The sequence below is a fragment of the Harmonia axyridis genome, chromosome 3 (genome assembly GCF_914767665.1).
Source record: "Harmonia axyridis chromosome 3, icHarAxyr1.1, whole genome shotgun sequence".
Lineage (NCBI taxonomy): Eukaryota > Metazoa > Arthropoda > Insecta > Coleoptera > Coccinellidae > Harmonia > Harmonia axyridis.
The window spans coordinates 24,137,902-24,155,621 of NC_059503.1; the positions used below are offsets into that span (position 1 = coordinate 24,137,902).

The window sequence follows — 17,720 nt, forward strand, 5'->3', positions numbered from 1 at the left end:
GTAATTTCGCCAGAGGAATCGAATTGGCCCATCAGATTTTGGATTCAGTGGGAAATTTTACATACGAATTATTGAAACCACATTTTTTTCGTCCATTTTTGGGCCATATACAGCGTTTTTTGTTCAAAATGCAGGGTCGTTCATTCAGATCATAATGCCAAATTAGATTTTGGTTGCAAAAAGGCCTTATACGAGATAAGAGACCGAATTTTGAAATATGCTATAAAAAAGATTGGTTTGCATTTGAAATTTCGAAGTTGGGCCTCTCATATCGTATAGGGCCCTTTTACACCCAAAATCTGATGGGCTCAATCGATTCAACGAGAAATACTATCAAGGACCTTAGTATCAGAATATGAATTTTTGCATCCTAATCTGAATGAACGACCCCGGATTTTTTAACAAAAAACGGTGCATATAACCCAAAAATGGAGGAAAAAATTTTCAACCAAGTCAGATGTAAAATCTGCCGCTGAATCCGAATTTGCAATAAAAAAGATGGGTTTGCATTTGAAATTTCAAAGTTGGGCCTCATATCTCTTATAAGGCCCTTCTGGGCCCAAAATCTAATGGGCCCATCGATTCCTCGGGTGAAATTACTAAAGACCTCATCAGAGTTCCGATTTTCCTTCTATGCGCGAAATAAATTAATCGGTATAAATTTATAATACATATTATTATATTATAGTACGGGTTGGAATGAGCGTTACTATAACAATTTTCACTGGAAAACATTTCGAATTTTTTTTTTCCTGTCTGACAGAAAATCCCAACTCGTATGAAAAATCTACCAAATCAATAATATGCTTAGAAGTTTGGAGTCCGGTTTATTTATTCTGATTTGTATACTAATTGAGAATTCATAACTTCAAAACTAATTTTCCGTGAAAAATATTGCATTTTAGGTATATCTTCGTAGTAATAAATTTTTTGAATTACATGATGGTAAGTGATCTCGAAGAAGGCATTTTATATCATACCTGCATCACGAAATCTAAAGATTTGCTTGGTTACAAAAACAAAATAACTTCTTATTTTGAGTGTTTCTATTTTGTCTTCGATTTTCTCTATAATACGTATATTTATCTAAATTTTTCTGGTATTAATTTGAATTCAGTATCCTCAACTAACTTGATAATTTGGATCAGGGTTCTCCTTTTGATTCTATAACCATTTTGAAATTATCTTTCATATGAACTCTGAAATGAGACTGTCATCCTGTCAATAACAATTAAAGGATTAGTATCCAGATTTAATAGTATATTGTGTATTCAGTAGGTAGGAGAAAAACGAAAAAGGTGTTGAAATTTTACGCAACCAACTAGTAAAAAATGTGGTTTTCACACACTTCTCCTACGATTGTGACTAGCCATTAAATTTTCACAAAATACAAATTAAAACGCTGAAGTAGAGCTGATTTTATTTCAAAATGGCCTTCGTTAACTGAATGACTTTCCTACATTTCTCTAGCAACAACTTTTTTAAAGGTCTGATTTCGTTTATCTATCAACATGCGGAATCATTCTTCATAGTCTGAACTGTGGGAAATGACTACACAGGTTTTAACCTTTCAGTATAATACTACACAGGTTTTAACCTCTCAGTATAATACTACACGGTTTTGCGCATATCATGCGGAATTTTTTGTTTTGAATGCTAGTAAAGAATAATCTAATAAGAAATATATTTTCCAATAAATTTCGCATTGTGAAAAATATCCGCTTCGATATAAAATTTAACAAAATAATAATTAGAAATCATGTATATTGTATTATGGTTCCAATATGTTTAATTCAAAAAACAATTTGAACAGTGAGAATTCCAAAGTGATCTAGAATAAGTTTTTCCTAAACGAAATATGTACTTCAGTATTTTTGAAAAAAAATAAACTAAATAAAATTTAAGAATAATTTCAACCAATATACACTATCCCTGTATATTTGTTGAAATTATTTTTAGTACTATTAAGCGGCCATTACAGGGACATCGAAAACCGTTAAAAACTGGTTTGAACTGCAAAAAAAGGTACGTTATTTAGGGATGAGTGTGTTAGTGTGAACAGATCTAAAATATCTCCAATGGTTCCCGAGATATCTCGAAAAAACTAAAAATCGAGATTTTCTTTTTTTCTGTATAACTCATTTGTTTCTGGAGATCTATCACTACCATTAGAATCTCCATATTTGATAATGGCTACAAACCAAATTATTATACACTATTTTATGCATTTTGGAAAATATTTAAAAGACATTATATATCTATGACCAGTTAAAAAAAAGCCTACAATAACAAATAATTAATTAGTCACAAAAGTGTTAGATAAGAAATCTTGTAGGAGTAGTGTGCTTATAGGTACTATTGTTCTAGTATTGTTACTGGATGTAAATCACTTTAAATTCCTAGGGATTAAAAAAACCATTTCAATCCCTGAAATTAGGGATTCAAACTACTAATTTTAATTCAATTTCTAAGTTCATAAGATCTATCAAATAACCCTCTCAAAACCAAATTTCATGAAGACAAAAATCTGTATTCCAAATCAACCAAGTATTCAATTCAGGTACAGAAGAATAGAAAGAAATCAAGAGGCTCATTTTATATACTCGTGAACAAGAGTGAAAAATTATTAAGTCGAGTGTAAAGACCTCAGCTTTATCCGCAAATTGGGGTATCACGCTGAACAATGTTAATTCAATTCAAAGTCAAGATAAATTATTATACTAAGCGAGATGTTATTGAAAACAATTTGGGAATCAACGGTCATTGGTCAAATGTCATACACATCACACCGATAAATATATGAGGTTCATTAGAAATATTTTGTAAAATATATAAACAGTCTGAGGTATCCTGATAACAAATCACACGACATCAATGTAAAACAAATTCCAAAATTCGCACTCTACATATTATATTAATCTTGAATATATTCATACTATCTAGGTCTAAATAGATATATAGAAGAAAATGAATAAAATAAGTTTTAAAAATATTAATACATTTAGAAAACTATACAAATTTCGCATGTTGATATTGTATATTTATATTTTGAATTCCTCTCACTTTTTCAATGCAATAAATTTATTCGGTGAAAATTAGTTGGAGTTCTTTGTCTATTACACCTAATTATTTTTCCAAATTATAATATGCTCCAGGCTTTTTAATTATGTGTTCCCCGGTTATTGTTGCGGTTCATTGGTTCATATCTATTAATTTTAATTCATCAAACAATAAGCTATAACTTCAAGAAAGTTCCCTAGGTATATGAAAAATTAATATGTTTTTAATTTTTAAGAAGGAAAAGTGCATAGTAACTTGATGATATTGAAAATATTTGATAAGAAATTAAAAGAATTTTTGAAACAGTTTATGAATTAATTTGATCGAAAGAATTTTGCTGATGTATGAATTTGGTTATCGGGGAAACCGAAAGTCATATCAATAGACACACACGAGTTCAATTCTAACAGTAACATTTTAATCCAATTAAAGAGTAATTAAAATTGAAGATCTGCGGATAAGCCTCGATTAAACTATGAATTTTTGAAAATAAATAATTTTATATTTATCTATTCCTATTCGGTAGCAACAACCTTAACAACAATATCAATACTTAATTGGTTTATGCAACATAACAAAATTTGATTCTTTTCGAGATTAAAATGTGTCTGTCAAATAATACTAATGAGCAAAAAATTTTTAATCTGGTTAATGAAATTGACGTTTTGAATATTATTTTGATACATTCACAATGAATATGCAAGATAGTGTTAAGTACCCATTTATGGGAGAGCAATAATTCAAAAAATGTCGAAGATAAAGAAAATTACCTGGACTGGGCAATGTTTTGTACATTCATTTTCAACATCTGAATCTAAGAGATCCAAGTCAGCGTGAATGGTCCTTAGCACAAAACACAAAATAATCAAAGTCGATTTCATTGTCATCATAAACTCATAATCATTTTTTCACGCAAACCTCAAGACTGCACCAATATTTTAAAACATAAAAATATATTTATTCGTTGCGCGTAATTGTTTACATCGAACTATTCAAAATTTCGCTGCTTTGGCGCACAAAATTCAAGAGCGATCCGCATTGCGCAGAGTACTCGGTTTGAACGTGATCACTGGCTGGTGGAATACATAGTTTGAAATTTTAAATTTCTTCTTGGTCTGCTGCAACTGTTGCTCATGCGGTTGAAATATGGCTTAGCGATTGGTTGATGTACTGGACTTAATTTGGGAGCTTCTACCTCTGTATGCATGAATTCGATTAATTTCCCGTAACTTAAGTCGGAAAAATATTCCTGAAATTTACAAATGTTAATATAAAATTTTCTTACAGTTTTTCTCGAACGAAAAATTTGACGTTAAAGTTGCGTTTATATTTTTTTTTTGTAATTTTACTGTTGCAAAGTACCTATACTTGACTTCTCATTTGCAATGCACCAGAAACAGCACTAAAACTAAATCGCTTGAATATAAGGAGCAAGAGACAAATGTAAACCTAACTTTATCGTCCGAAAAGAAGTTTGGAATTAGTTGTTTTTGTGAATTCTTGGAAAAATTCCTATAAGTGTCTGCCAACAGCAAACTGAAGATCACGCTACATAACAAACTTTCAATCGGCCGAGAGTTTGATCGATCTTCTCAATTGGTACTATCGAATCGACAAATTTCCAAAAGGAATTTTTTTTTTATCTCCATGCTGTAATTATCTGTATGTAGTCTCTATAAACTAATAAGTATTTGAATTTGCTTTAAATAAGTAATTTTATTAGACCATTTGAACATTTCTACAACATACTCGTATAATGTTCATTTCACTTTCTCTTGCAACAAAAGTATAGATATTATAAAATAGTGTTTGGCCCTAGGATTGAGGATTTATAGCAACAATGGGAATATCTTATGATAAATAATTTAATGAACAACCGTCAATCATGGAAGGTAGTAGTCCGGCCAGCCAAAACCCACCCAGTCTTGTAGAGCTGCAGAAGAAGAAGATTAGTGTAATTGCTTTATTTGCAGCGTTCACTTTTGAGTGAACAATCTTGAATGAATAGTTTATTGAACAGATAAGTAGAAACAAGGCAAGTACATCATTATATAGAAATAGATAGTTAATTTCTTCATAAAAATAAATAGAACATTTTTACAAACAACTCACTTTAACAACAAAAACAGGGAGAATAGACAATTTGAACACGTATCCATGTATGGCTCATTTTCAGATAAAATTTCGTCTGATAAATATTTTTTAGGCAACCGTCCGGGAAGTGCTCACTTCCTGGACGCTTTTTCTCTGAGAAAGTAGCATTTCCCGGCCTAGTCCGGAAAGTACGTACTTCCCGGACTAGGCCGGAAAAGAATCATAGAATCCATAGCAACCGAGATAACGGCTGACAATTCATATGAAATTAGTTGTCAAAAATTTGCATTTTTTTGATCGCAATCGCAATAAAATATGGAAAGCAGCAGCGATAGTGTTATTTCACATAGTTGCCGAAAAAATATTGTACGCAACACGCCCGAAAATGGTTTTTTTGGACTCACAGATTTCCAGGACTCGCTTACGCTCGTCCTGGAATTTTGTCTATTCGTCCAAAAAAACCCTATTTTCCGGACTTGTTACGTAAATTACTATTTCAGAACTCTGCTTCATCGACAACAACTCTGGTTGTCTATCGGAAAAGTATTGGAAATGGTTTTGAGTGATCGTAAATTGAAGGTGCGTGAGATTGTGATAAAGTTGAAGATAGCAAGAGGAAGTGTAGGGGATCTGAAGGCAAAATGGTGTAATCAAGGAATAAATATTTATAATAAAAGAAATAATACTTTATTCCAGAAACTTTTTTACAGAATTCATATTGGTAGCTTAACGATGTATTATTCTTATCAGTCACAGAAAAATCATTCATAGAAATCGAAACTATCCTATGATTTCCAAAATTCCATTTTGGGTCGATTTTGCCTGCAAGTGAAGGTAAAATGGAAAACGCCAAAAGGCAAAATGGACTCAATCATTCTAATATGGTGAACACTTTTCACATACAAATATTGTGTTTTCATCATCGTCATCAACGCCGGCACAACTACAATGTGTCCAGAGAAGACAAATCGATCTTTGTACACAACCTTCATTTGAATCGGAGCAGTAGAAGTCTTTTTCTTCATCAGAAGTGTAATATCTTATGTTTCTTTTTCTTTCATTTTGTAGTGGTGTTTTTTCTTCTTTTTTCTTCTTTTCAGTTTCCAGGTTAAAATGTTCTTTTTCACTCTCTTCCCTTCGTTTGCATAACGTATTATTTCCAATTCCTTCCGATATGACGAAGAAGAAATTATAGCTGTTTTGCCACGTCTTATATTTTTTCTTCTGCTGACAGATGTTTTTGGAAAATGCATTATATAGTTCTCTTGATGGAAATTCGTGTGAATTATTATTCTCAATTGCAAGTAATGACGGAGAAGAAGGAACATCCCTTTTTTCTTATACAGGGTGTTTCCTAAACATGCGGCAAAAATTCAGGGGGTTGTTCCTTGGACTATTTTAAGCATGTTTTGTCCTTGGATGATTTTTGAAAAACCTCTTTGTTTCGAAGATACAGGGCGAACAACATTTTTCATATTTTTAAAATTAATAATAGTTTAAATAAAAACCGCACTGTGTTTACTAAGTAGGTACAATTTATTTTTAAATTTGTTTAACAACATTCCAATTACTAAAAACGGCCAGTTTTTTGACTAAAAATTGATAAGTGCAGATGGTAAAGGAATACAGATTAAACACGGTTTTCATTTGAATTCGTTTTGTGATGTATTAGCAATTTTTAGTCAAAAAACTGGCCGTTTTTAGTAATTGGAATGTTGTTAAACAAATTTAAAAATAAATTGTACCTACTTAGTAAACACAGTGCGGTTTTTATTTAAACTATTATTAATTTTAAAAATATGAAAAATGTTGTTCGCCCTGTATCTTCGAAACAAAGAGGTTTTTTCAAAAATCATCCAAGGACAAAACATGCTTAAAATAGTCTAAGGAACAACCCCCTGAATTTTTGCCGCATGTTTAGGAAACACCCTGTATAATAGTTAACCATCTGAAAAAATAAACACACAAAACTTAGCCAATGTTAAAATATTATGAGGGTAAAATGGACCAAATGGTCCATTTTGCCCGGGTCCGTCCTGCCTTTTAGATGATTTTGAATGAATGTGAAATATTGAGATTGAGTATTGAATATTTTTTTATGCTTTCGATACCATAAAAAAGATTTAATGGCTCATATTACTGTATAATATCATTACACTAACAATAGTGAAAAGAACAAAAGTTCAGGCTGATATTTTGCGTGAGCATTTGTCCACGAGAAAGCTTTGCTCGAAATAGGTGCCGCGCTTGTTCAAAAGCAACACTGTTGGGAGCTGGTTAAGCGAATTTTTGAAAACATGGATCCATCACTACACTCCTCAGTCAAAGACAGCGTCAGCTGGGGAAAGTAGTCAGATTGAAGCCTTCCATTGCGACAAAAATCTCAAACATCAGCTGGCAAAGTTATTGCTTCCGTATTTTAGGACGGGCATGGTATTATCCATTGGGTATCTTGATGAGGGTGAAACCATCAATAGTGAACGTTATTGGGTCTATTGAATGCAGAAATTAAGAAAAACGTCCACAAATGCAAAAAGAAGTTATCTTTTACCAAGACTATAATACTCTTTGTCACAAATCGATGAAAACTATTGTAAAATTGCGCTTCCAACTGCTTGATCCAGATTTGGCCCCATGATTACTGGCTTTATCCAGACCTCAAGAAAAAGCACCAGATAATGAAATTTATGTTTCTAAAATAAAGTTGAAACCTATTTTTAAAGCAAAGACGAATCTTTCTACAAAAAAGGTATTAGGTAGATAGGTAGATATTTATTCTTAAAATTGCTATGAATAACAAAATAAAAACAGGTCATAATTAGGGAAAAAAAATCAACTCAATAATACAACAACAGAAAAGAAGATATTCATATTAAAAAGTTAGAGGAACGTTGGAGTACATGTTTCACTTTTGAAGAGGACTATGTTAACGAATAAAATAGAACTTTCAAGAAAAAATTGTTTTTACTGGTCAGTCGCGGGACTTATACATTGGATGAAAAAGAATTTCGTCCATAGAAACTTTAACATTCAGTATACCAAATTGTTAGTTTCTCTATTGCGAAACTACATAGGTATTAATCAGCACACATATTATCTCCGTCCTTCAATATCAATGAGCGCCATTTCGAATGATTTCCATTTGCAGCACGCCTTTCACGACGCTCTTGCTATATTTCATATTGTACCATTTTCATGTTGGACACCGTGTTCGGACGCCCCCTCTCAATAATCGGGACAAGTGAATGAATGAAAAATAATTACATGCTCAAACAAAGCTTAACCGTTTCCGCTGCTTTACAATTAAGTCACATCATTCCTACTGGTCTAATATACCGCCCTGGTTAAAATGTTAATAAGTACAAACTTCGTTTCCTGTTCTTCTAATTGTTCTCGTATTTTCTTGGTTTCACTACAGTGATTGAAACTTATTAAGCAACCGATCTTCAAAATTACAAGTGGTGCGGTCATATTGTACTTGTTATCAAGCTTGGGGGCGCCATGGTGGTAAAACTTATTCTAATTAGAAAAACGAACTCCATGCGGCAATTGAATTGTTAAGATAGTCTTGGGGAACCATGCGCGGAGTCAGGAGGGGGCTCTGATGGAAACTGACCTCCCCCAAACATTAATTCGAAGCTGTCTATGATTTTTTCAAGGGAAATATAATTTCAGCGGCTGTTATATTTGATGTCCTTATTCGTAAAACCAGGACACCTGTTTCCAAGGCCGTACCAAGAGGACCGATGGAGTCCGGATACACCAACCCCCCCCAAAATTTACTCAGAAATACAGGATTCTAATTTCACAAAAAAAAGTCACAACTTTTTCATTTTTTTTAAATTTTATTGATTACAAACTCCGCACTATTTTTCTAGAGCTCAAGTCAACGGACCCACGGAACATTTTCTCTAGCTTTTTTTCTTCAACCTTGTTTGAACCTGAAGGAGTTTTGGCTTGGCTTTAAAATTTTCAATACATAACAAAAAGGATTGTCTGAGGAAAATACCTATGAAATTTCAAAAGTGTTAAACTTCTCAGTATGATAAGTTTTTGCCTGCGACTTGTCCTCGTGAAAGATTATCTTTAAATAATGCGATAACTGTTTTCAATAGTAGGTACCTGAGATTATATTGTGTATATACTTACAATGTATCTCAATAAGTACCTCGAACATAGGCATGGAAAGTTATACGAAAAATCGTATTAACAATTGTGCAAATTCGTCAGGTTTTCAAAATTAAACGGAATTTAGACAATTTCTGACCATTTCCATTTGGACCTGATTATTTCTATTAGAAATCACCCTGACGAAATTCAAAATCAACATTCAGAAAAATATCCAGGTTGACTATGGTTCGAAAAATATTTGATTGCCTGTCTGGATGTAGTGTTACATAATAAAAGGTTTTTCAAAAACAAGTTTCATTTTAAATGCCGTCTGGACAGCTATACTAGTATCCTTCGACATTTTGCTGGTAAAAACTGAACCACTCCCTACTAAAAATGAAACGAAACACGCTTCAACAAAGCATTGAAATTGTTAAACTCACTACAAAAATGGTGAAAATTTTGCAGTCATAGCTCGCAAAATTAAAGCACTCTTGTTTCGTTGGGATTGAAGTATCTTCTCGATCCGCAAAAATGAAACTGATGGAAAATTTTGTGCTATTGGGACAAGTTAGTGATGTGAAGAATCGAAACTGTGTGCCTCGTTCAAGAAAAACTGAAAATATGACTGCTGTATATGTTTATAGAATTGAGTGAAATATATCACTGATTTGTTTTTATTTCCGCGCGCTCCATGTCAAATTTGATAGTTCATCAAATTTGCTAAGATGCATCTTAAAATTTGCTTACTGAAAATGACATATGCTCCCTCTATCTATGTTTATTACTTTGAGGTAGATACAATAAAACTGAATGAAAAAATTCTTCACAGTTTGAATTAGCTTCGGAGATATGAATAAATAGTTGAACGAATTCATATCCCGCGGCTGAATATTTACTCATTTTGTTTTTATATATATGTAGTTGAATAAAAATTTAAATATTGAACTAAAAAGAACTGAAAGCGGGTAACGATACAAATTTACATTTGATAATTTATATCCTAAATTACTCATACTTAACCTGAAAAATATTCAATACGGTCCTGCAATTATCAAAAATATTTACGCAGAACCATGGGTGAGATATATATACAATTTATTTATAAATTCCCCTCAATAGTTTTTGAAAAAGTTGGATTTCTAGATTATATTTTTTATGAATCGCGAAAAAAAGAAGAACATTCTCTGGTTTTCCTGCAACCGTGAATCAACCACCATGACGCACCAATGAATTGTTTACCGTGATCTTGGATTCCTTCGTATCTTTTGCTATTCCTATTTTACCAATCACCATTTCTGTCTGATTGAAGTAGTCGTAGTTAAGAAAATTAATCTGTTTAATTAATGAATTTTGTTGCGTATTAGTGATACAACTTTATTCTTAATTACTTTTAATTGAGAATATTCCAACGAATATATGGTGGTGGAACAAGAGTTTGTTACTTGATGGAGTGACCTATGATTATGCAGCCATAGGACAGGAAGGAATTGGATTGTTTATAATCTTAAATTGTGTTGATAGTTTTTGTTATTATTAGAAAAACAATTATAAAGATGACTGAATTCAAACTGGTAGTAGTAGGTGCTGGTGGTGTTGGAAAATCAGCCCTGACAATTCAGCTGATTCAAAACCATTTTGTTGACGAATACGACCCCACAATAGAAGATTCATATCGAAAACAAGTTGTTATAGATGGTGAAACATGCCTCTTAGATATTTTGGATACAGCCGGTCAGGAAGAATATAGTGCTATGCGTGACCAATACATGAGAACTGGGGAAGGATTTCTCTTGGTGTTTGCTGTTAACTCAGCTAAAAGTTTTGAAGACATAGGAACGTATAGGGAACAAATTAAAAGGGTAAAAGATGCTGAAGAGGTACCTATGGTATTGGTTGGAAATAAATGTGATTTAACTTCATGGGCAGTTGATATGAATCAGGCTAAAGAGGTAAGTATCAGATACAAAATTTCTTATAAGAAGCTGGGTTATTTGATTGACTATGAGTTCACCATCATTTTAGGTTGCTAAACAGTATGGTATTCCCTTTGTGGAAACATCAGCTAAAACACGAATGGGAGTAGATGATGCCTTCTATACCTTAGTCAGAGAAATAAGAAAGGACAAACATAGCAGAAGTAAACGTCCTCATAAATATATTGTGGGACACGGACGAGGACCCTTTAAGCTCAGGTGTTCTGTCTTATAAGCATCTTCAGATTTGGACAGTTTGATTGAATCTATATATTCATAGATCAATCATTTGACGCAATTTTAGGTGATTTAAAATGTTGAGAGGAGAGGATATAGGTCATTTTGTTAATGTTGTGAAAAGAACTACATTGGTCATTTCGATGGTCTTGATATTGTGTGGTGGTGTTGATAAATTTTTTCTACAATGGTGAGTCCAAGTTACAGATTGAAAAATTTTACAATTTTTCATTTGTCAAACATCATTATTGATTCGAACATCAAATTAAGTTAAAATTTTTCTATATATTCAAACAAAATTAAACAATCTTTGTATAATTGAATATTTCAGTGCAATTCTTGGATAATTAGAATTTTAATGAATGATAATTCTTATAAGCTCATTTATATATCTTATGTTTTCAATGAATAATTTTTTCCCCGCAAAATATTCTACTTAAAGATGAATTATTAGGTGTACAGATATTGAGACATATTCTAATATATTTATGTTTTTAAACAAATTTGTAATTAATTTAACGTCAACAATATACTTAATATATTGAAAAATCATCGATTCTGATTAACCTTAGAAAACAAATTTTTTAATAAACCTTTATATTAAGTGGTGCTTGTCATTAAAAATCTGAAAATTTTTTACTTCTCTCCCTCTCTACATTTTGTAACTGATTATTAGATCATAAAAGCATGACAGATACAGATGCATATAGGAATAAGATATTGTTTGCATGTTTTCATTTTAATAAGTCTTGTATTGAAATATATTAAGAATTTTTTTTTGTAAAACTGCTGAAGAAAACTACACATCATACATAACCATTTAAATCAAAAAATCAGTTTTTTACAAGTAAATGTCTAAAACATAACAATTAATTCAAAAGCAGCATTAGTTGAAAGTCAATGATATTTATATTCTTTCTTGGATTTGACATATCTTTTAGATTTACTTGAAAATCGAAATAATGGGTAAGCTTTGTGGAATATGGAAGTGGTCATAATCACTTAAAAAGGCGTCAAGCACATATTGCTTTCGCATTATTCTCTTGTGTGTAATGTGATAGTGTAATTCAAAAACACAACATATTTGCATTGTTAACTGTTGTCACTTGTTATATGGTATGAAACTTTGGAGTGCGTGTTATTTTTTAGAGAAAACTTTAGCCAGGAAATTGATAAATGATCTGAATTCTTCAGGCCAAAATGGTTTTAGATCTATCAGAACTTTTAATTTACATAATAACACATATTTATTAATATTGAATCGATAAAAACCAATTAGCATCAACAAAAGAAGAGGGTTAATTGCTCATACCTTTATTGAAATTAATTATAATGTCCAGAGCTTGAGTCAATTATAGAATACAAAAACTGCAACAGTTTCAAATCTGACTAAGGTTTTCTTCAAAATGAATTATCGAAAGTGAAGAAAAATTTTTGCTTTTTGCAGTAGGTAACGAAATTTTAAAGGGATTAAGTGAAATGTTGAATGATTTCATTAATATCAAAGGACTCGTGATTATTTTTATATTCTCTATTCCAATGAACTGCCTGGGGTGTTTTCGGAGACGCTTATATCACCCAAATTGTTATGGAATATGAGGGATTAATTCTAAAAAAATCAATGCAATAAATTAAGTCAGTTGATACGAGAAAAATGTTCATACTTGTGACTTTGTTTTAATGTTCAAAATATTATTTATGATTTGTATATTTCCAAAAAATTCATTGATTTGCACAAATTTTAGCCGAGTAAAGAATTTAATTAGTATTGACAATCTATGAATCTTAGAATTCTAAGTTTTTAATACTACATAAAATATCTGAAAGTTTATAACAATTTCGATAAATTCCCTATTGATAAAAATTTTAGTGGTGCTAAAATGAGGCCATAATTATTTCCCAATTAATTTGATTTGTTATAGTATTTCATTGTGGAAGTATTGAATTTCTGGATAATACTTGAAAATTATATAATACAGGGTTTGCAGCTATTCAATGGACTATCTCTATTGAAGGGCAAAGGAACAATAGTATTTACAACCTCTTTCTTAAATATTTTTATTCAATTGGTTTCAAGATGATTAAAGTTTTATTAGTACATGTTTCGGAAATTAATTCGTGGAGTATTTTTTACAAGAATTCCTTTATACTTCTAGATAAATAGCCTTATTTTACTGTGAGAATTGATTGATTAAATTAATAATTTTTAGTTTTATAAAAACCTATTTTGATTCATGGCCAATCATTATAACTGATAGTTAATGTAAATCCATATTGTATATAAAATAAAAATTTAATGAGAAAAAATGTATCACTTTTCAACTTGAAAATTATTCATTAATAAAAATCACATCTTTATAAGGTTTTTATTTTTCTTCATATTTAGTACTGTACGGATCCGATTATTTAAGAACAAATGAAGTGAGGTTAAAAGTGATAAATAAAAGCCTACACAGCAGCCTCCTAATTCCTACCATTTTTCAAAGCATTAAACATGTTTTGATTAAAATATGGAATTTTATTATTAATTTAAAACTGGTAAAAATGAAGCGAAAGTAGTTCCAACAAAGTAAGATAATATTTGAACACAATCATTTCATATTAAAATTGATCAAGATGATTATTTTTGCAAATGATGTTTTGATCAATAAGAAAATTTGACTAGCTGAATCTAATAAGAAACCTGGCATCCAAGCACAAAAGTTTATCCCAGTTTCCCTAGATTCTGCTAATCTCTTTCTTATTTATAATTACTTCCATTTCATGATTGCAGTGTGATTCTTTATTCTTTCATTATCTTTTTCTTTTTGATAATAAAAACAATGATATATTTCAAAAATGTCCTTTATTGGGTTTGACTTATCAATTCAAGTTGTGTTTGTGTAACATGTTTCATACCATCTTGAACAGCACCAAGATTGGACTTCCAAGAATAAAGTAAATCCCTCAATTGTTGCCATTGGGCTCTTCCAAAGGTTCTATGCATAGTACTTGTAACATATACGGAACGAGCAGCTTGGTTCATTCGTGCCCTTACAAGTTTTGTTTTTAAGACTGAAAAAAAAATTCAGTATTATATTGAATGTGTACTATTACAAGGAAAATAATCTAAAATTCAATTGATTGATGCGATGAACCTACCTTCAATAATAAATCCTTCTACTTCTTCAGGTTTCAATTGAAGTTCCTTTTCAATTAGATCAAAGCTTAATTCAGGTGTACTTTCTGCCAACTGCATAAAAGACAATAGGCGCATTTTTTGTAGATTTTGCTCATGATTTAATCCTTGAGAGGTGACAAATTCTTTGTGTTCGTTGTAAAACTTTAGATAAGCAGCTAAATTTTCACCAACAAATATGTTCAGAAGATCATGAATCAATTCTCCTTCCAGAAACTTGACAGGCTGTAAGGACAGCAAAGGATCTAAAAGGAATGTTTTTGGATCTGCTAAAGCAGAAACAATACACTGGATAGCATCCTCTCTGGCATGTGAGGCATTTTTATCAGTGTACGTTTTCAAAAGTTCAATCATTACTTTGGCAGCTTGTTCACTGGAAAAGTCACAATATAGATAAGATCAAATTACAAAAATTGAATAAGAACATAATTTATGAATTCAAACTTAATTTATTACCTCTCATTACTTTTCAAAAGAACTTCATGCAAAAGTCTGTAGAGCTTTTGCAATTGTTCATTGGAAGGAGGACATTGACTGAATAGCTGTTTTAAGTGAACAATGTCTTCAAAAACAGACTTAACCTGGTCAGTCTCTTTAGCAATCAGGAGAATATGATAATAGACATTATAACGAATTGGAGAATTTTCATCTAAAGATTGAAAGAGGAGCCATAGCCTAAAAAAAACATGACATTATTCTCGGTATAATGTATGATAATTAATAAACTCACACTCTCAAACAACTCATGCCAAGTTTTTGCCCTGGAGCTTTGCTCAATTTCTCGCAGAAAGCCATGATAATACTTTCACATCTATCTAAAGGTATCTATCAAAATTTACAAAATGAGACTCGGTAATGTTCAGCTTTCTATTTCATCAACACTCACCAAAACCATAATGGAAACAATATCATTGAGTATCATTTCCACTTCATTTTCATTTCCCTCTTTGAAACAAGCTTCACATACTCCTATAATTTTATGAAGATCATCTTCAATACCTTTTGCTGACTTCTCTTCGGATATTTCTGCACCCAATCCCTTGAAGTAGGATCTAAGTTCTAAGGCCTGTAGAAATGAGGAGTTCAGACATATAACTAGATAATTATTAATACAGTTACCTGATCCTCCAGGGTAACGTCTATAAAAACTGGTGGAATTTGCATGATTGCCTTCAAAAATGATTTTTTCAAATTTAGTTGTGAAGAATATGGAAGAGATTTTACTAGCAGCACCTTGTAATTTACAAGCGTGAAACGACACAAGGAATGAGGTTAGTCAATGAGTCATAGATTTTGTGACATGTTGTTTACATAAAAATGACAGCATGATCACAGACTAACTAGAAATATGTGGCATGATATTGGTCATTAGCATTAAACATTATTTGTCGCTACTAATTTGAAATAGATAGTTATATCAAATTATAACAAGAATGTTATATGCAAAATAACTAATACAAGAACAAGATACTATAATACAAATTTATTTATGGCCAGTTGCACCATTTGCCTAAACATTGATTAAAAATTCAAACATTGATTACTTTCTGATTTCTTAAGAGAAACCAGAAAGTTATGAATGTTTAAATTTTAATCAATGTTCAGGCAAATGCTGTAGGTAACTGGCCATAAATAAATTTGTATTATATTATCTTGTTTTTGCATTAGTTATTCTGAATAGACTATTTATATAAAAACTCCGCTTCTGATTCCATATGGTTCATTCTTTAACCAATTGCGAGTTTGTAAAGTTCCACTAACTAGTACGGGACTCTTTCCCGACTGCAGTCGCCCAACACCAGGATGACGTGAAAGTGAAACATGCTAGCCGAAAAAATGATTTTCCTAAAAAGTTGTGCATGAACAAAACTGTAATGGTCGACTTTCATTCGGTGACAAATTTCATCAGGTACCATCGTCTCAAAGTAAATGAGCCATGACAAAGTGCACTTACTGAAAACAGTGAAAACCTCTTTGAACTAACTAATTCTTCAAAAAAGAAAAGTTTTTCTTGAAAATTCCTGCACGCCTTTAAAGAAGATACAAAGACCTTGCCAAAAAAAGTACCACATGACCCACTTTCCCTATTCAAAAAATTTAGAGGGTTGATGGGGATGGCACAGGGTGCAACAAAAATGCATAAAATTTGGTAAAAGTGAAACAACAATTTTTCTTCTGAGAAAATGAATTTGTTCCATAATTTTGACGCGCACTGTGTAATAATATTGTATGAACTCAAATTTAAAATGCATATCAAAAATTTATATAAAATCTTAATAAAACCCACATATTTTTGAATGAAAGTCTAATATCATGATATCCTAATATTGCATTCTATTGTTCCATTCTACATTTAAGTTAGAATGGATGGTCAGACGGAATTAGTTAGTGGTAACTGACACTCCGTATATAATTAGATCTAATGCAAAGTGCAGACCGATACGCGACATTGATTGTAAGCTGTGAGGATATAAAAGAATTTTATTTGAAATACGTTTCTATTGGAATTTGCAGTCATCCAAGTAACATTCCGTCCTGCCTAAACATGATAACTCTTGAACAGAAAGACTTAGAAACTGGAAATCGCCAGGGTAGGTTCAGACATAGTATAAAGAATTCCTTATACTTCCTTATACATATACATAAATTCATAAAGAATTCCTTATAATATGGTTCAGATTACGAATGCCGAGGTTTAGTTCGTTAATCGTCAAAATCCAATTAGGAGTTCCGGAGACATATGGCCTTTCGAAATTTTGTTTTGCTGATATTTCCGAAACTGCCGATTCTGATAATATAATTTCAAGCTTCATATGAAATTTCATAATGACACGAAACCAGAACTAGAGAAAATTCAAGAAGCATATCGATGGAATCAAAAATTATGAAATCGAATTTTGAAATATTCACATCTCTGTAAAGAGAAATATTACCTGCACGAAATCTGTGATTCTTCAATCACAAAATTCAAAACGCACCTATGTTGCCATGATTGTACTCCATACAGTATTTTTTATACCAGAGTACCTGCAAGCCTCAAATTGTTGAAATTATGAATATTCGGA

The 17,720-nt window shown here is 31.5% G+C and overlaps 3 protein-coding genes across 6 annotated transcripts in view; 1 reads left to right on the plus strand and 2 right to left on the minus strand.

The window, feature by feature from the left end:
* LOC123676503 (proto-oncogene tyrosine-protein kinase ROS) overlaps positions 1-4,138 on the minus strand; it is a 52,468-nt gene extending 48,330 nt beyond the window's left edge. For 3 of the 4 annotated variants that reach the window (XM_045612412.1, XM_045612411.1, XM_045612409.1), the window contains exon 1: positions 3,831-4,128. In XM_045612412.1, the coding sequence (XP_045468368.1) occupies positions 3,831-3,950 (120 nt within the window). In that variant the 5' untranslated portion in view covers positions 3,951-4,128. Of the gene's footprint in view, positions 1-3,830 lie in introns of all 4 variants that reach the window. The other variant, XM_045612408.1, reaches the window with a different exon arrangement.
* Positions 4,139-10,492: 6,354 nt separating this feature from the next.
* Positions 10,493-13,838, plus strand: LOC123674785 (ras-like protein 1). Its single transcript, XM_045609867.1, has 2 exons — positions 10,493-11,216; positions 11,290-13,838. The coding sequence occupies exons 1-2, from the start codon at positions 10,821-10,823 to the stop codon at positions 11,473-11,475; spliced, it is 582 nt and encodes a 193-aa protein (XP_045465823.1). The 5' UTR covers positions 10,493-10,820; the 3' UTR covers positions 11,476-13,838.
* A 467-nt stretch (positions 13,839-14,305) lies between these two features.
* LOC123674784 (eukaryotic translation initiation factor 3 subunit M) lies at positions 14,306-15,968 on the minus strand. The gene is made up of 6 exons (XM_045609866.1): positions 15,775-15,968; positions 15,542-15,721; positions 15,386-15,480; positions 15,112-15,330; positions 14,619-15,028; positions 14,306-14,531 (listed from the first exon to the last, which is right to left on the minus strand). Exons 1-6 carry the CDS (start codon positions 15,817-15,819, stop codon positions 14,323-14,325), a joined length of 1,158 nt encoding a protein of 385 aa, XP_045465822.1. The 5' UTR covers positions 15,820-15,968; the 3' UTR covers positions 14,306-14,322.
* Between the last annotated feature and the right edge of the window lie 1,752 nt (positions 15,969-17,720).